The 17,685-nt window shown below is 40.0% G+C and overlaps 1 protein-coding gene across 7 annotated transcripts in view; it reads right to left on the bottom strand.

Moving 5' to 3' along the window:
* Positions 1-17,685, bottom strand: part of PUM3 (pumilio RNA binding family member 3) — a 68,085-nt gene that overhangs the window by 10,338 nt on the left and 40,062 nt on the right. Inside the window, exons 1-14 of one of the 7 annotated variants that reach the window (XM_038124482.1) lie at positions 15,493-16,206; positions 15,391-15,411; positions 14,618-14,724; positions 12,580-12,762; positions 10,860-10,995; positions 10,216-10,291; positions 9,423-9,516; positions 9,146-9,212; positions 8,411-8,585; positions 6,690-6,793; positions 6,112-6,190; positions 4,332-4,430; positions 3,224-3,277; positions 1,540-1,620 (exon numbers count right to left, since the gene is read on the bottom strand). In XM_038124482.1, coding sequence (XP_037980410.1) covers positions 1,540-1,620; positions 3,224-3,277; positions 4,332-4,430; positions 6,112-6,190; positions 6,690-6,793; positions 8,411-8,585; positions 9,146-9,212; positions 9,423-9,516; positions 10,216-10,291; positions 10,860-10,995; positions 12,580-12,762; positions 14,618-14,724; positions 15,391-15,411; positions 15,493-15,800 — 1,584 coding nt within the window. In that variant the 5' untranslated portion in view covers positions 15,801-16,206. Of the gene's footprint in view, positions 1-1,539; positions 1,621-3,223; positions 3,278-4,331; positions 4,431-6,111; positions 6,191-6,689; positions 6,794-8,410; positions 8,586-9,145; positions 9,213-9,422; positions 9,517-10,215; positions 10,292-10,859; positions 10,996-12,579; positions 12,763-14,617; positions 14,725-14,848; positions 14,951-15,003; positions 15,063-15,183; positions 15,203-15,390; positions 15,412-15,492; positions 16,220-17,685 lie in introns of those variants that run through there. The other 6 variants (XM_038124483.1, XM_038124488.1, XM_038124487.1 and 3 more) reach the window with 6 other exon arrangements.

Below are 17,685 nucleotides of genomic sequence, written 5' to 3'. Positions count from 1 at the left end.
CCACAGACAGACTTTGGTCCAGGATTAAGATTCTGTGGACCCGAGAGATGATGGTAAGAAGAGACTTTCCTTCAGCAGATTTAAAGAGCTTAAACCCTTCCTTCACCTACTAAAGCTCAGCCACACTGCCAACCCGGAAAAATGATGAATTTTGCAATACTGCCAAAAAAACCAAAACCAAAACCAAACCAACAAAAAAAACCAAACAAAACAAAAAAAACCAAAACAAACCTATAAAACACCCCTTGCTTTTTCTCCCTCTCAAGTTTTACTATTTTTTTTATCTTCCTAAAGCTAAATTTTTGCCCCCATCTCATCATCTGCTACTAGTTTTCAGTGACTATCTGAAGAGCTGGTTTTGATCCTAAGATTTTTTTCTCCTCTTCCTGCCATCCTTTCCCCATTGTTGACCACACATAAACTCTGATGGGCCAATTGTGTATGAGCAAAGGCCACGTCATGCTCTACATCTTCTGTCCCGATAGATGATGTAGGATGACCAAACAGTAAACATTCCATTACCTTCGATAATGGATCAATTCTTGATCTCAGATGATTCTGTAATTAAGTGGCATCTTGGAAGCTCAGCTAAAGACACAGTATCTGAACTAATAAACTCTCCAGAAAGCAGAGTGCTTGTTACACAGTACAGGAATAGGTCAAATATCTCATACTAGGACAGCTCAGATACATCAGAACCACTTCCTTAGACCCTTCTCAGAAGCTGTTACATTCCAGACCTGGGTCTGGAAACCAAACCCAGCTGCAATCACAGCTGAAATCCTTGAGGAACAAAAGCCACCTCCACACAAAGATGCCTTCATCACTTTAGACCCATTACAGAGGCACAAGTCTAAGGGCCAAATCCCTATGATAGGGTACAAAACCCCAACTGCACCCTACAAGAAGTTGCACAAGGGAAGAATTGTTCCTACTTTGCAAAACAAGCCTCATTAGAACCACTTTCTCCTCATATTCCTTCCTCACACCCAGATTTGCCTCATCTTTATCTCCCTGCCACTTCCCCTAAACCCATCAGCCCTTACAGCTATAGCATGAGTACTGCTGCGAGCAGATTATAAGACGTACACCAATGTGAATTTCTCTGCTGAGAGGATGCAAAGAATTTCGCTTGTAAAATCAGTAAGGTAACATCATCACTCTGAAGTTTTCCACCAATTTCATCTCTAGAAATACTAGTACAGCTCAAACTTCTATGATAAAAGACATTGACTTTAAAGAGACTCCAGTCACCCCTTATCCAGAATGAATGTGTACTAAAAGGGAAAATTTCAGCAAGTACTGAACCTAGCTTAAAAATGAATTCAAATAAATAATTTAAATGGTGTCTGAAAGTGCTATGGTTTGCTAGGAAAAGAAAAAACTAATCATGATACATAAATATAATGAAACAGAAAAGATAGGAAGTATTTAAATAGTCTAAAAAAGCAGGTGGATTCCTACTTTCATCCTCCTATACACTGACAAACACACTGACACTATTTAGTACACTATTTTAGGAGAAATTCAATCACTTACTGATAGAATTAACTGCTTCACAAGTTTAGTGTCATCAATGCAATCAAATGCTGCCAGCAAGACGAGATGAGAAAACTCACCCTGCAAAGATGAGACATCAGAAACCACATGCAGTCATTTTTTATGAATATACCGACTTAGAACTGGGATTTCTGAAGGTTTGTCTCAAACATAACACAACATGAAGCACAAGCAAATTCTGACTACTGTCATAGAATGAGAGAAGTCCAACATTTAGGTTTCTGTCCAAAAGCAAGGCTTGTTAAGAGAAATATGTTGTTAAACTAAAAGTAAATCTTGCATTTCAAGTGGATATACTGTTTTATCACATTTAAGCTATTAATCTAACCGTACTGTATTATCAACATTTGAAATCATAGTATTTTCCCTACAGCAACATTACATACAGACTTTATTTCTATTGTTGATTTGCTTAGAAGTGAACTAAGTCACATACAATGTTTTTGGAGATCCTATCTCTGCAATGAGCCATACAGTCTTTACTGCATTGCTGGAAATCAAATCTCCAGTACACTCAAAAGGGCACAAACCAATTCACTTGTATGTCAGTGAGGCTCTACATCGAAGTGAAACCAGATCTTCCATGCTCCAGTGTTGTGTCAGTCATTATTTACCCACTGTGTCATATTTGCATATAATACATAATTTATAAATGAAACAATTCATTTATTCTAAGGGGAAATTACAGAGAGAAACATTACCTAGACCAGTGGCCCTCAAAGTGGGTTGCACAAGACAATCCACTGTGGTGCAGAAAGAAAATATTTTTGGAACCATCAATAAAAAATAAAAATAGCCTCTGGTTATTTTTATCTCATCCTTTCAAATTTTCTATTTCTATTATAATGTACACTATTATAATAGTAAAGGCATGTGATTTATACATAAATATATATATATATATATATATATATATATATATATATATATATATATATATATATATATATTGGGGATGCATGCCCAGGGTGTGATCAAAATGTTTGAAGGTCACTGATTGAGACCACAATAACTATTAGCAAATAAAAAAACCCACAGCAACCAGGAAGAGAAGTCTAAAAAGCTCTTCTTTACAACTACGGTTTTGCCCAACTCCATGAAATCTGGTTTCAACTGTTACTCTGCTGGTGCTGCAGACTCCAAACACATTTTATTCATTAAAAAATAAAACAGACTTCTTCCATTGTATGCCAATGTATTCCAAAGCTTCCTGACTTGAAAAAAACACTGAGCATTTTCTAAGAAACACACATGTTCAGCGAGCCTTTTTAATGACATCTCCAGCATACTTTGATTTTAATTCCTCCTCTTTATACAGTCTGTTTTACTCTCAACCAAGGAAAATAACCAATGAGCTGCATGAAGATGCAATACAAAGTTGGGATCAACAAAATAAAAAGTAGAAAGAAACTGAGGAATAATAATGAACTCAGCCATAATGAAGCATAGTACTACATGTAGTGCTCACAATGAAGCTTCTTGACATGTCTTCTAATGTTCCATACAGTTCAATTATTTTATATTATCTAATACATCACTGCTATTTTAAGACTGGTTTTATTAAGATCTCAAAATTGTCCCCAGTACCAAAAAACATTCAAGCTAGCCTCTATCAAATCACTAGTTTCAGAGACTATGAAAGAAATGGTTAATGAACACTCACCGTTGCTATTTTTTCAATATATGTCTTCATAGTTTTCACAATGACTTTTCTGTCCTATGCCAAAGGAAAGAGGAAACTCAAATGAGCCTAGAATACCTGTGATTCTGAGTAACTAAACTGCTATTTACACCCTTCAAAAAGATAATCTTCCATTTGTATTCTAAGGCAAAGGCATCTACCAAAGACTAACACATATTTTATTAGACCCAGAACCAGTATGGAAAGTTAAACCTGAATTGTGACTTGATCCCCCAGAAATCGTGTGGTATATTTACAAGTCCAGATCACCAGTGGGACATGTCAAAAAAACTTGGAAAAAAACACAGCAAACAAAAAACCCCAAACCATCACATATGTTCCCTCATATTTTGTCCATTAATTAAAGAAGAATATATTTCATCTCTTCATTTGGAAAGAAACATATTCAACAGAACTTGAAACTCTAGCTTGGTTTAAAACCCTATTACTAGCAAGAATATTTTGTCAGAAAGTTTCCCCTCTGTATTTTTGGTTCTTGGAATCACTGCTCGGTCTTCTTTAGATCCATTACTATGCCTAGATCCTAGGAACTTAATTTTTTTCTGCATTCTTTAACAAGTGGACTATTTTAATAAAAAATCTTTTTTCTTTTTTAATATAGAAAAACATAGGAGGCACTACAGTATTTCCAAGATGTGATGAAATGTATTGCACCAAAAGAATTTCTGGATACTGTATGAGCTGATTAAACTAAACCATACTTCCTATAACATTTTGCAAGTCTTGGCATTCCAAAAGCAAACATAGTTTCACATTATGACTTTTTTAATGTCCTCTCCCTACTGTCAATTTCACTTTCATTAAGAAATCCATGGGATAAATTAAATGCCAGTAACATTACATTGGAAAAATTACTCCATCTGTCACTGCCAAAACCTCTGCTAAAAGTAAAAGGAGATGCTTCTGCTGTAAAAGTTCTAATGAAAGCATTCGATTCACAAAAAGCCAATAGATAAAGATGGGCCAGTTTTTAACCTTGCTCTCAAATTGCTGATTGCTTTAAAACGTGCATAAGCAGAAGGACCCAATATGGGCAGAGAGAAGTAAGTAGCGGGAAACCAAACATTACCTTGGGAGTGCCATGCCATAAACAGTGCATTGCTACTCGGGCTCCATCATGAGTGTGTGCCAGGTAGATGACAGCCTCTCTGATAGCTTCTATCATTTCCTGGGGAAGAAAAGGTGATAAATCAAAAAGATCAAAGAAAAGGCTTGAGGAACTCAAGGCAGATGGGCAAGAAAGAATTACTTCATCTGCCCACAGGATACTGCTCTACACTCCATCACTGGCCCTTCAGAACCACTCTCATTTCTGTGACCTATGAAAAATTACCCCAACAGGGGTCCAAAAGACTGTACATGGCACAAGCTTTCTCTCTTCAATATTACACTGTTCATCATAATCATGCCATGAAATCACAACTGTATTGAAGCTTGTCAGCTGTCCTCTTACAAAAAATTCAAGAAAGAGTGCTCAGAACTGAGAGAGAAATTAGAGAAAAAGACAACCATTAATTTAGGAAGAAATCTCTGAAGCTGATGCATACTCATACATGCAGAGTATTAGCCAGAAAGTAAGAAGAACTAAAGTCATTTAAGTAGTAGGTTATGTTATAAATCAGATATTACAAGACATAGTCAGAAGTTTTGTCTTCGTATCAAAGGAATGAAGTTTTCTGAAGCTATATGACAACACCATCAGCCAAAGGAAAAAATCAAATCAAATCAAATGACACCCTCTTGGGTTACTTCTGTTACTATCCAACAGATGTCCTCAAAGCGCAGCTCCCACAGATGCCTCTTTCTATCCCTAGGTCTTCTTTCTCTCTAGCCAAAGGCTCCAAGCATTTTAACAATTATTTACAAACTGCTCAGTAGCAACAAAATTGGTGTCACTACCTGTAAGCACAGGTAGGAACAGATCTGCAGAAGGGGTTTCCAAAGTCAGAAAAGCATGTCCATATACTAGCACATTTGCACAGAAAGCCAAGCAAGGAGATTCAACCTTATTCCCCTGATTCATGCAGGCCTGCGAATCCAAAAGCATTCTCAGATACAGCATTACATAAAACCATGCACAGCAATGTTCTGGGCTCTGAAGCTTTTGACTCAGAAAAGACCCCAAACAGTCCACTTCCCTACCCTTAGCTTTGGGTTTATTAACAGTAACAAAGAAGCACTCAGGAGTCCAGTCTGGCAGAAGGAAGCAAGAGACAGCAAATTTAGAAGGCTCTGCCTGACTTGAAGTGAGATGGTTCTGAGCTGCAGAACCAAGGTGAAGCTGATGGGCACACTTTGAAGACAGGTAAAGTCAAACAGGATACCAGCTTAAACCATGTCACATCACACAGAGAGATTTAGGCCTAGATACAAGGACATCCGACGTAATCTTAAACCTGCAATTTAATATGGACATAGCAAACAAAGTTTTGGTTGCTGACAGAAGGGCCTATCTCATTGTCTTTTGGTCAAGAGATTTTTGGACAATCACTGCAAGTTGTTAAGAAACTACACACTGTAAAGTAAACTACTGCAAGGAATGGTCCTCACTTTAATTGTATTCTCCAGCTACTGAGAAGGGTCATTTAGCAGGGAAAGAGGAAACATCAAAGTCATCTCATTTTTAAAAAGAATTCAAGTATCACAAACACTTGTGAAAGTTCACTATAGCTATAAATCTCCATTCAACACTACTCTCCCATCATCTATCTAGAACCACCAGATGTGCAGAACTCTATTAATGACAGATATGTATTTTTGTCTAGTTAACTTAAAACATTTTCACAAGAAGATAAAAAACATTCCACAGAAAGGCAAAAGAAGACAAAAAGCAAAATAAAGATACTTACAGATCTTTGTTTCGGAAGAGCGTGAGTGAAAAAGTCCAAAAATACTTTATGTACCAGTGAGTGCTTTATCACCGCCTCTCTGTATTTGGACAGATGAAAATAAGCAACAAGCTCCCCACAAACAATCATTTTACATTATGTTAACAACACCTCATTTGTATTTTAAAAAGTTAGGCAGTGTGGTGAGCAAAAAACACACAGTGATTTTGGATTCAGATGTTTAACATTTACAGTATGTAGAAGATTCTAACAAAACTTACAAATTATAGAACGTATTTTCTTCACTGGAAAAGCATATCTAATAAAGCATTACGAAAATATATCATAGTGCGACACTTCTACCAATTGTCTGACTGGGACAGAGGACGCTTTGACTCATAGAAGGAGAGTTCAAAATTAAGGGAAGATACCCATTATGACACTTGGGACAAAACCATAGACTAGTCAGCACAGCAATATTACAGCTTAAAAGAGTATCAGTATCACTGTCACCTGAACTTACAAATATCCCAGTTGTATGTCAGAAACAAACTGATTTGTGCTAGATTGTCAGACCTTCAGCTGATTTTTGTCCTTACTTTTGTGTCATTGGTGTAAGAATCTGCTTCATTTCATCTAAGATGGCCTCTCTCTTTTCAGGTTGAGCTTCTAGCACTTTATCCAGTGTTGGGACAGCCGGTGTCTGAAACGAATGCACAATCAGAGGTTTTATTGTACCAGTAAGAATCAGAGTTCACAGAAAATTACAATGCTTAGACCTTTTTCAATCAAACGTCAGGAATATCAAAAACAAAACTAATTTTCAGCAAAACTAAGAATTTTTACAATTTTTTAAAAATAAAAAGCTACCTTTTCTGAGTATGTCAAAAGCTGTAAGCTTCAGTTTCTACAAATTAAATATTCCTCATTAGCAAACAAAACCCATTTCTCTAGCCTGAGCTCCTTTTTGCCAATTACATCAGCTCTTCATGCCAGATACAAAACAAAATACATAAAACTGGCATTGTGTTAAGGTGCTCCTGAGCTAAGCAAAAATCCTGCTTTAGGCACACATCAGAGGGCAACACAACAAGTTAATGAACTGAGAAGCTAACAAAGGCCCAGGAAATTCCAGTTCAGGAACAACAGAGAGGGAGAATATATATCATATACCTTACACACAAGTACTTCCAGGTATCTTAAAAAAGTATTACACTGGTCACTCTTTTAAAATAACCTGCTGTGAAAGAAAAGTCTGACTGGATAGATAATTAGAAAAAACATTTTTTAAACCATCCCGGCTACTTTTTAAAGACTACACTGCAATTTTTTATAAACCTACATTGTGCTGAATCTTGGTTTTACACCACAATCTATGGCTACCTAAAGCAGTTACGCCAAAAAATACCAGAATGATGGAAGGTAACAGTGCCCTTCATTTCATGGGCTGTTTGACTCTCAGTACAAATTACAGGCCATGATCACAACAAACATACCTCTCTACTACTCAGTGTTACAAAATGTCTACCTTACAATAACTTGTTAAGAAAATACAGGTTCAGAAATGAGCTGCTAATTTCTTAAGACAGTTTTAACAGAAATCTTGGGTATAAGTGAACAGGTGAAAAAGTAATTAGAGAGGAGTTAGCAATTGTGTAAAACAGTTCTGTACTTTGTAGCAAAATTCCTAACCCTAATGGATACCAACTTGACAAGCCAGCAAAAATTAAAAACAGAATTCAAAAGAATGGAGGTTGTAGTTTTAAGAACGTTTCAACTCCCTAGTGAGGATCTACCATAGACCTAGATTTCAGTGGAGTCTGAACTACAGTTCAAGTCCCACAGTCTCTACGGGAAAACAAAGAGAAAAATCAAGCCTAAATGGAACACTGTATGTGGATACTGGCCCATTCTGCCCACACTCAGTTTTCACAAGACATAAGACAGCTCTGACACAACAGTCATCTATAGTATTAATGAAGAGTTACGCCTAAGTCTTACCTCAGGAAGGACGATATCAACCTAGACACTATGAAAACTGAAACTGTATAAGAACAAACTGTCTTTGATGAGCAGAGCAAGCTCATACATGAACAGAGCATATTTTACATACTTCAAACTGAAACAACCCACAACAATTTCACATAAACTAGAAATGTGCAAGTAGTCATTACATTTAAACATGCTAAACTAGACTACCTTTGGACAGCTGACAGAAATAATGTTATCAAAAGAAACAGTAGGTTAGATAGGTAAGGCATTACTAGCACAACACCTGATGAGCTAAACTATCTTAAACTACAAAGTACTGAAATACCACCTTGTAAACCTGGAAAGTGTTCCCATATAGTTCTTCTGTCAGCATATTCCTCTGCTCCAGAATGGCTTTGTCATTATATGCATACTCCACCACAGCAGATGCTTCGGCATGACGGAGCATTTTTTTCACATGGCCTTTAAAACTTTTTATTATTTCTGCAACTTGTGCTTTCGTCCTGTTTTACCAGGAAATACAAATAGCAAGAGTTAAAACTTCTAGAGATAAGCTTGCCTATTGATAGTTTTATTTTTAGAAACACATTTAGGTAGTAAGTTTTATCACAGAAACCATGAAATTTATGAATCTTAATCAGCCTTTATGAACCTGAATCAGCACTTGGGAAAATATGGAAAGAAAGCCAGGAATGTGGAAAAATTGTAAGGCATTTTGAGGGAAAGTAAACAGTGAATAAATTCTAGAGAATAACAAATCCCATACTGAAATGATTAGCAAAGAAAATTTTTAAAAGCCAGTGTTTTATATACAGCAAAGATCAACTCTGACAATAAATGTAACGGGTTTTTTTGGCCATGTTTTTCTTGACATGTACAGCGTTAGCTTTATTTCTTGCAAAAGGAAAAACACTGTTAGCATCCCCCCTGTCATTACTCCATAATATTACAAAGATGTTGTCAGAGACATTTTTTTATTCGTGATCGATCTACTACAGATTAAGAAGCAGCATTCACACTAGAAATGAAACAACACTGATGAGCAAATTCACTTGATACTCACCCATACATAAGAAATTTCTTCACAATATTTCTGGAATATTTTGACTTGCTCAACTCTATTAGGCTATCTACAAGAAGGGAGAAACATTCAGCTGGTTTATTTTTCACTACATTAACTCCATGAAATGATAAGCCATTATTTAAGTAAGTATGAAGACTTCACTAGAAATGATGCATCAGTTCAGAAAGAAAGGTAAAAATATTCAAGAGAAAAGAACATGGCTTGTTAAAATCCTTCCTAACCACAATACAGAAGCATGTAAGTAAGAGGAAAATACCTTTCAATTCTTCAAATGTCTCTTGCCTTTGCTTCTCATTACCATACTGAATAAAGCACTGTATCACTCGGGTTGAATCGTGCGCAAACGCCAACTAAAGGACAGAGATATTTTGTTACTCTGGGCCACTCAAAAGGCAGTATGCACCATAATTATTTTAATGTATGTGCTCTCTGGTACAGTTTCATGCCACATGTAATGTCAATTATAAAATCAGAAAAGCAGTTACCTGCTTATAACAAACCAAGGCTTATGGATTTTTACCCCATCACAAGTACTCTATCAAAGAAAATACAGACAACAGCTGCTGACAATTAAGGACAAGCATTAAGGTTTTTCATACTGAAATAAAACCATTAAATGGTTTTGTTTCTCTTCTTCATAACTTCAGAGTAAGTATGATGAAACAGTTCCACTTCAGCATGGAATATGAAAACCTCAACATGCTCTTCACTGCAAATTTATACATTTCAAGACCAGAGCAGAAAGACTGTTTAGTATGATTAAGCATGAAGACACTAACTTACCTAGAAAACTGCAAAGCAACAGTTGTGACTAATCAAACCTCTGAGCACCTGAACCCCAGATAACATCAGATTTCACAGGACTGAAGCTACTTGGCAGCCTTTTACAACAGCCAGCTGACAGACAGAGCATCCCAGGACTACTGTCCTGAAATACAGGTGCCAAATGCAGTCTTTCAGCCCTGTTTTTATTATTTTTACTCACAGTTTCACCATCTGTTAAAGAAGGATTTGTGAATTTGTGCACTATGCCATTAGTTTTTTCTTACATTTTTAATTTTTCCATGAAGAAGCTTCTGTAGTTCGTTCATCAGCTTTTCTCGTTTCACCTTATCACATTTCTTCCTACAAGCAAAAAAATCTAGTAAAACAATTCTAATTGAGGAAGCAGTTTTTTTGTAGTATGATTCACTTATATCTATAAATTAAGAAGCAAGGCAGTACAAATAAAACCAGGTTGGCTTCTGCCATTCCAAATTTTTACTGTCATTCATTAACCCTATACAGAGATGTGATTAAGCTGTTTCAGTCTGTGGAAATCAAACCAGAATTCCACACTGAACCTTTATTCTTTTTTTTGAGTAAAAATTTCAAAAATATTTTTTGAAACATAAACTCAAATTTGCAGTCAGAGTTGCTTACAGGTCCAAAAATCTGTAAGCATGCAAAGCACAAACACTTAGAAGAAGCAAATTTATAAATTTTAGGCTGAAATACTAGTTCAATCCAGACATTTCTAGGGCCACAGGTTACATACTCTGTTTGATCTACCTATAAAATTGCATGCAATGTTACTGTTCACTCAAAAAGACTCAGTTTGGAAATACAGTCTTATATAATTACAAGATGAAAAAGATGTTATTCTGACAATTTATGACTAAAAGTCAACAGATTGGAAGAAAAAAGTCATTACCTTCTCAGGCTTTCCCATACTTGTTTAGATTTTACAATTATGTCATAATTACTTTTATCATTAATTTGTCTTGTTTGCTTTAACTCTTTCCTTTTCTTTTTGAAGTCATTCCAATTTGGCTTCTTAGAATCTGACCCTTAGGACAAAAAAAATAAATATTTTCTACAGTTAATAAATAACAGAGCAGCAATAGAATTCTTTAGCAGTCTAAACAGTGGCAGTTCTACGACTTGAATTACTAACAATTGAGGACCTCTGCCTGCAGTTACCCAGCTGGCTAACATGAAACTATAAATCTTGAATTAGCATGCTAAACTAGTAATCTAGACTACTGGGAGAACAAGGCAAACAATTAATTTTCCTCAAAACTGTCACAGGATGCATCACAAATCCCTTAATAGCTTGAAAATTGACTGAGGATGTACTTAGCAGCTATGGCTGCCCCAATAATTCTCCCATTTTAGTTTACTCATAAATTCCTTAACCACAGTATTTTACTATACAATCCTTGTACACTGCCACACAATGAACTGGGGCAAAATAATGTTATAAAAGGGCCACAAATTATGCTTTAAAGACACCACCTAAAATTTGTAGAGCTTAAAGCACTGTTCATTGGTATTTAGCAGTATGTACTTAACTGCTTTACCCACTCAAAAACCCATGTTTTCCTTTTTACCAAGCATATTACTGTTTTTATATCACTCTCCTAAAGCAACAGTACACAAAAAACACTTGAAATGCTTTGAGAGCAGTGCAATACACAGAGGCTTTCATGTACTCTTACGAACAATATTTAAAGGTTTACTGTGGGTTTCCTTTTTATGAAGCAGCGTACTAAAAGCATTCTACTGTTATTAGATTTTCAGACATCTAGTGCATATTCTATGTGAAGCCATTCTGCAAACCTGCAAGAACAGCAATAACAAAATACTCAACGTAATCTAGTGTCCTTCAAACAAATGACATATTTTTGCAGAACTTCAGAACCCCTCATTTAAGATCCCACTTATCATTTTACAGCACTGATCAACTGCCCCAGTAGAGCTTTACTTTGGAGGAGAGGATGGGACAAGATGAAGATCTCAAGCAGAAGTTAATTTGAAAAAGAAATCCATTTAAACATTATAAAACCAGACAACTATTTAGGCTTTCTGTATAAACACCAGAAAGAAAAAAAAAAAAAAGCTGTAAAACCTAAAAGCAGTGTTAACACCCATCACACTTTTTTTTCCTCTTAGAGGATGTGACCAGATAGTCTGGACCACAGAAAAGAAATAATGTAAAGGATAATCAACTTTGTTTCATGAATTTCTGTCCCAAAGCTTATAGCAAGTGCTTTTGGAACAGTCCAAAACAGACTATGAAAACCTCTGTGTTTGCAAATCATGTGTAACAATTACCAGTTTCTAGCCGACCACTTAATGCTGCCATTAAAATAAAAAGAGCTTTAGGATGGTATGACAATTTTAACATTTGCTACTGTGTCTTTACTTTTGACTTCCAAGAAAACTCCAAACTGTTGATTTTCACGACTTGACCAAGACTCAAGCTTAGTCAAGTGAAGTAATTTTTCCCACAGCAAGGATTAAACAGGAAGTAAACCTGGAGTTATTCAGCCAATTTGGAAAGGCAGACAGAAAGAGGAAAATCTAGATGAACAATGTGTTTCCCAAAACAGGGAATTTACAGGGATATCCAGGCTTAAAAATCTGCTCACCTCCCTCTTCACCATCCTGGAGTTTTCTCTTCTTTGCAAACTTTTCTGGCTGCTGTTTATTCTTGAATTGTTTGACAGTAGCTTTTCCAGGCCTTAACTGTCCTTTAACAAATTTCTTGGGAGTGGATTTAGGCTTTCCTTCCTCATCTCCTTTGTTAAAGACTTTCTTTGCTGGACCTGAATCTATTAACCAACACAAATGAAATTAAAATGCTATCATATAGCTACTGTTGCTTCAAAAAAAAAAATTAAAAATTACTGTAACAAGAATTAAACTACTTTCTAGTAACAATTCTGTATTTAACAAAAATTCTTATGTGCTTCTCAAAGCTGGTGTTTTCACTGCGGTCCCTGGGTGTGTATGTTTTCTCTAGGGAAGTTCTGCCCAGCCATTATCTTCTGGGCAGCGGTGTAACAGCTCAGGCATAAAAAGGATTATTCCATATTAACAATTTCACCATCCCCAACATCAAAGTCATCAATCCCCAAATCCACAAACTTTTAATAGTTCATGATCAGAGCTGTTTCAACGTCATCTGTTCTGAGGCAGCAGTGAAAGCCATCTTCTCAATCCTAATCCACAGCAGGTTCACTTCTAGCTTCACCTCTCAGATAATTTTGTCTTAATGTAGGAACACCAAGTCTAGAATCAAAAGGTTATCAACTTCAAATTTTTAACTGAAAATATTTTAGGTGAATCAAACAGAGATGAAGGACTTGCAATGCAACCTGTTTAAAGCATTTCAGCAAATTAGTGGCTCATACAGTGAGTACAGTTTTCAATACAAGACACAGTTAAAGAATGGCTGTGGCTGGGAGGCACCTCATGAAGTCATCTGGTCCAACCCTCCTGCTCGCACAAGGCCACTCAAAACTGGCTGCCCAGGACCATAACTGGGTGGCTTTTGACTGTCTCCAATGTGGTAAACTCCATCATCTCCCAGGGCAACCTGTGCCCGTGCACAGTCACTCCCAGAGCAAAAAGGTTTTCCTGATACTGAGAAGGAATCTCCTGTGTTTTAGTTTGTGCCCACTGTTCTCTGCTCCTGTCACTGCGTACTACTGGAAAAAGTCTGGCTCTGTTTTTAAACTCTACCTTCAGACCCGTACACATTGAACAGATCCCCCTCAGCCATGTCTTCTCTTTGGGACAGGCTGAACTGACCCAGATGTCTCAGCCTTTTCTACCAGAAGAGAAGCCCTCGTCCCTTCATCATCTTTGCAGCCCTTCACTGGGCTCTCTCTAGCATGTCTGGGTTTCTATTGCACTGAAGATCCAGAGCTGAGCCACAGCACTTCAGGTGAAGCCCCACCAGGGCTGAGGAGAGGGCAAGGCTCACAGCCCTCAATCTGCTGACAGCACTCCTCCTAATGCAGCCCAGGATGCAGCTAGACACCAGAGCACACTGCTGGTTCATGTCCAACTCCAACCGCCAGGAACCCCTGGGCTTTCCCCAGTATTTTCCAGTGCATGATGGAGCTATTCCCTTCAAGCTGCAGGACTTCACCCTTTGCTCCTTGAGGAATTTCACCAGACTTCTACCATCCCATTCATCCGACCTGCTGACATGCCCCTGGAGGGCAGCACAACCCTCTGGGGCATCTCACACTCCTCGAAGTTCTGTATTACCTGTTAATCTGAAGATGCTACACTTCGCCCCATCATCCAGGTCCTCCATGAAGCTGTTGAACTAAACTTGACCTTGTACTCACTCCTGGGGTCCACTGCTAATCAGTGGTCTCCAAAGAGCATACCAGTGTCTGGACCCAGCCGTTCAGCTGGTTTTCAATCCACCTCACCAACTGCTCTTGCAGCCCTAAATTCATCAGCACCTCTGCGAGGCTCTCAAAGGAGAGAAGACACTGTAACGTCTTACTGAAGTCCAGGCAGACAACACCCACTTGTTATTGCTCATCTGCCAAACTAATTGCTTCAAAATATGAATTTACCAAGAGAGAAAAAATAACTCCAAGCATGCCAGTACACAACCATAACCTTTAAGTCAGGCCTCTTACTGACGACCCTTCCCTTTCTTACCATTATCCCTTTTAAATTTCCTTTTTCCGTGCGGCGCTTTTCCACGAGGTCCTTTTCCACTCTTCCCCACGAACTTCTTTTTACCCTTGTTCTCCATCGCGGCAACACTGCAAACGGAGCAAGAGACAACATTACTAGACCGCCGCGGCTCCTCCATGAGGGAAAGACAGCCTGCGCCTGCTGGCCAACACCCACGGCCAAGTCAAACGCTCCCAGGGGACAGTGGGGTACCAGAGGCCGCGCACAGGCGGGCGGGCTCGGCCCGGCATCCCGCTGTCCCCGCTGACCCGGCTGTCCCCGCTGTCCCGGCTGACCCCGCTGTCCCGGCGGTCCCCGCTGTCCCCGCTGTCCCCGCGATCCCGGCGGTCCCCGCTGTCCCGGCTGTCCCCGCAATCCCGGTTGTCCCCGCTGTCCCGGCTGACCCCGCGATCCCGGCTGTCCCGGCGGTCCCCGCTGTCCCCGCTGTCCCCGCGATCCCGGCTGTCCCGGCTGTCCCCGCGATCTCGGCTGTCCCGGCTGTCCCGGCTGTCCCGGCTGTCCCCGCGATCCCGGCTGTCCCGGCTGTCCCCGCGATCCCGGCTGTCCCGGCTGTCCCGGCTGTCCCGGCTGTCCCCGCGATCCCGGCTGTCCCGGCGGTCCCCGCTGTCCCGGCTGTCCCGGCTGTCCCCGCGATCCCGGCTGTCCCGGCTGTCCCGGCTGTCCCCGCTGTCCCGGCTGACCCCGCGATCCCGGCTGTCCCGGCTGTCCCGGCTGTCCCGGCTGTCCCGGCTGACCCCGCGATCCCGGCTGTCCCGCAGGTCCCCGCTGTCCCGGCTGTCCCCGCTGTCCCCGCTGTCCCGGCTGTCCCCGCTGTCCCGGCTGTCCCCGCTGTCCCCGCTGTCCCGGCTGTCCCCGCTGTTCCCGCAGTCCCGGCCCGCCGGCGGCTCCCGCGCGCGCCGCTCTCAGCGCCCACGTGCGGCCCGGCCGCGCCTGCCGACTGCGTGTCCCGGGCGCCGCTCCCCATTGGCCGCCGCGCTGCTGCCGTGCGACAGTGCCGCGCTGAGGTGCCGTACAGTGCGCCGGGGCGGGGACAGGCCGGGCAGCGAGGCCTCCGTGAGGCTGCCGTGTGCCCCTGCGGCCACGGGTATCCTGAGGGCGTCAGGAACAGTATTCCCAGCAGGCCCAAGGAGGTGATCCTTTCCATGTGCTCAGCCCTGCTGAGGCCACGCCTGGAGTGTTGTGTCTAGTCCTGGGCTCCTCAGGACAAGAGAGACGTGGAGCTCCTGGAGCGGCTCCAACAGAGAGCAAGAGAGGTGACTGATCGACTGGAGCATCTCTTAGGAGGAAAGGCTGAGAGAGAAAATTCTGCTCACAGAGTCATAGAATGTGCTGAGTTGGAACGGACCCAAAATTACCATCAAGTCCAACTCCTGATGCTGCACAGATACCCCCCAGAATCACACCATATATCTGAGAGCATTGTCCAAATGCCTCCTTAAATGCCTCCATCAAGCTTGGTACTGTCACCACTCCCTTGAGGACCCTATTCCCGTGCCCAGCCACCCTCTGGGTGAAGAATCTCTTTCTGCTGTCCAACCTAAACTTCCCCTGACACAACTTCAGGCCATTCCCTCAGGTCCTGTCACTGGTCACAACGTGTTCCTCCTCTCAAGATGTACTTGTTAGCATGGGAATTTTTTTTTTCTGTTGGGATTTTGTGTGATAATGATTTATTTTACAGGAAGCACCATGTTCAGTTCTGTGCTATTTCCTGAACTCAGGTGTATTTCATGCTTTGTGGTAATATCCTCCTTTATTAATGCTTTTGTGAGTGTTTAATGTACATTTGAGGATCTCTGTAATGTTAGCTGTATCACCTCAGCATATAAAACGACCCATAACTCTGAAAAGAAGTCTCTGCTTCCCCTTGCACCACTGAAGAAATGCTAAAGATTGGGATTTCTTCACAGATACTCACAAATGTTTACTGTAGAAAAAAAAATTAAAAATAGCAATTCAAAGTAAAAGCTTAACACTGGCTTTTGTTTGGAGGTCACTAAACATAAGATTTAGTATCTTAAGTTCCATTGAGCCATTGAGCATTGCTTTGTTGGCAGTAGTTTGGAATTGTGATCCATTGGATACCTGACTACAGTTACACAAGGAACATTTAAAACCTCCTGCCAAAAAATGCTGAAGTCCCAGCAAAATCGGGCAGAAGTCTCTGTTTAGTGTTGTGAGATGACATGCCTGGGAAATGGCTAATCTGGGGAGGGGCAGCCACTGAAAGGTATTCTTATACTTCCCACTACTCCCTTTTCTTTGTTTTCTTGACTTTACTTTTGTTTCTTCTGTAAATATGTGCATCTGTGTGTCACTAAAGTCAGTGTGGGTTCAACCTGGTGAGCTGAACCTGAACAGTTAACAGGTATTCAATGCCCTCTTGGATGATGCTTACAGCAAGAAAGTAATTCTTCTGCCTGACTCTCCTGTTGAACTGTGACAGTTCAACATCTTTGATCAAGCATCTTTCCCCAGTTTTAGCTCCCATTTGATTAATGCACTGTTGTAAATGTGTGTTTTCTAATTATGAAACATAGAAACATGTATCTAACATGCCAGGGCTTAAGACAGAATAAAATGCATGCAGTCTGGAGACTTATTCTTCCAACCCCTAAATGCCTTTTTTCCCCTCTCTCTTTTTTTTAGGTTTTTTTTTGTCTTAAAAAAAAAAGAAGAAGAAGAAAGCACAACATGTAGAAACTTAGGCAAATTAACCCCAAGCAAATTAACACCATAGTTATTTCACTGCAGTTAGATCCAGATGCATCAAAGTTGTTTTTCATATCACAGTTGTCATAATTATTGCAAAGAATTCTGTGGCTCTAGCTCACGCAACATGCAGTAAATCACTGGTTCTCTTAAACACATTGATTTCCTATACTATTCCTAAGGACAGAATAGTCTAATACCACTTCATGTAGATAGACATTCAAAATGAATGCTACTAAAAATGCAGCTTACCATGAATTGCTATGTATATGTCACTGCTTACAAAAATTTACATGTATCTGTCTGGGATGAATGTA

The sequence above is a fragment of the Motacilla alba genome, chromosome Z (assembly GCF_015832195.1).
Source record: "Motacilla alba alba isolate MOTALB_02 chromosome Z, Motacilla_alba_V1.0_pri, whole genome shotgun sequence".
NCBI lineage: Eukaryota > Metazoa > Chordata > Aves > Passeriformes > Motacillidae > Motacilla > Motacilla alba.
Note: the sequence above shows the minus strand (reverse complement) of the source record. Positions and strands in the feature narration are given on the sequence as shown.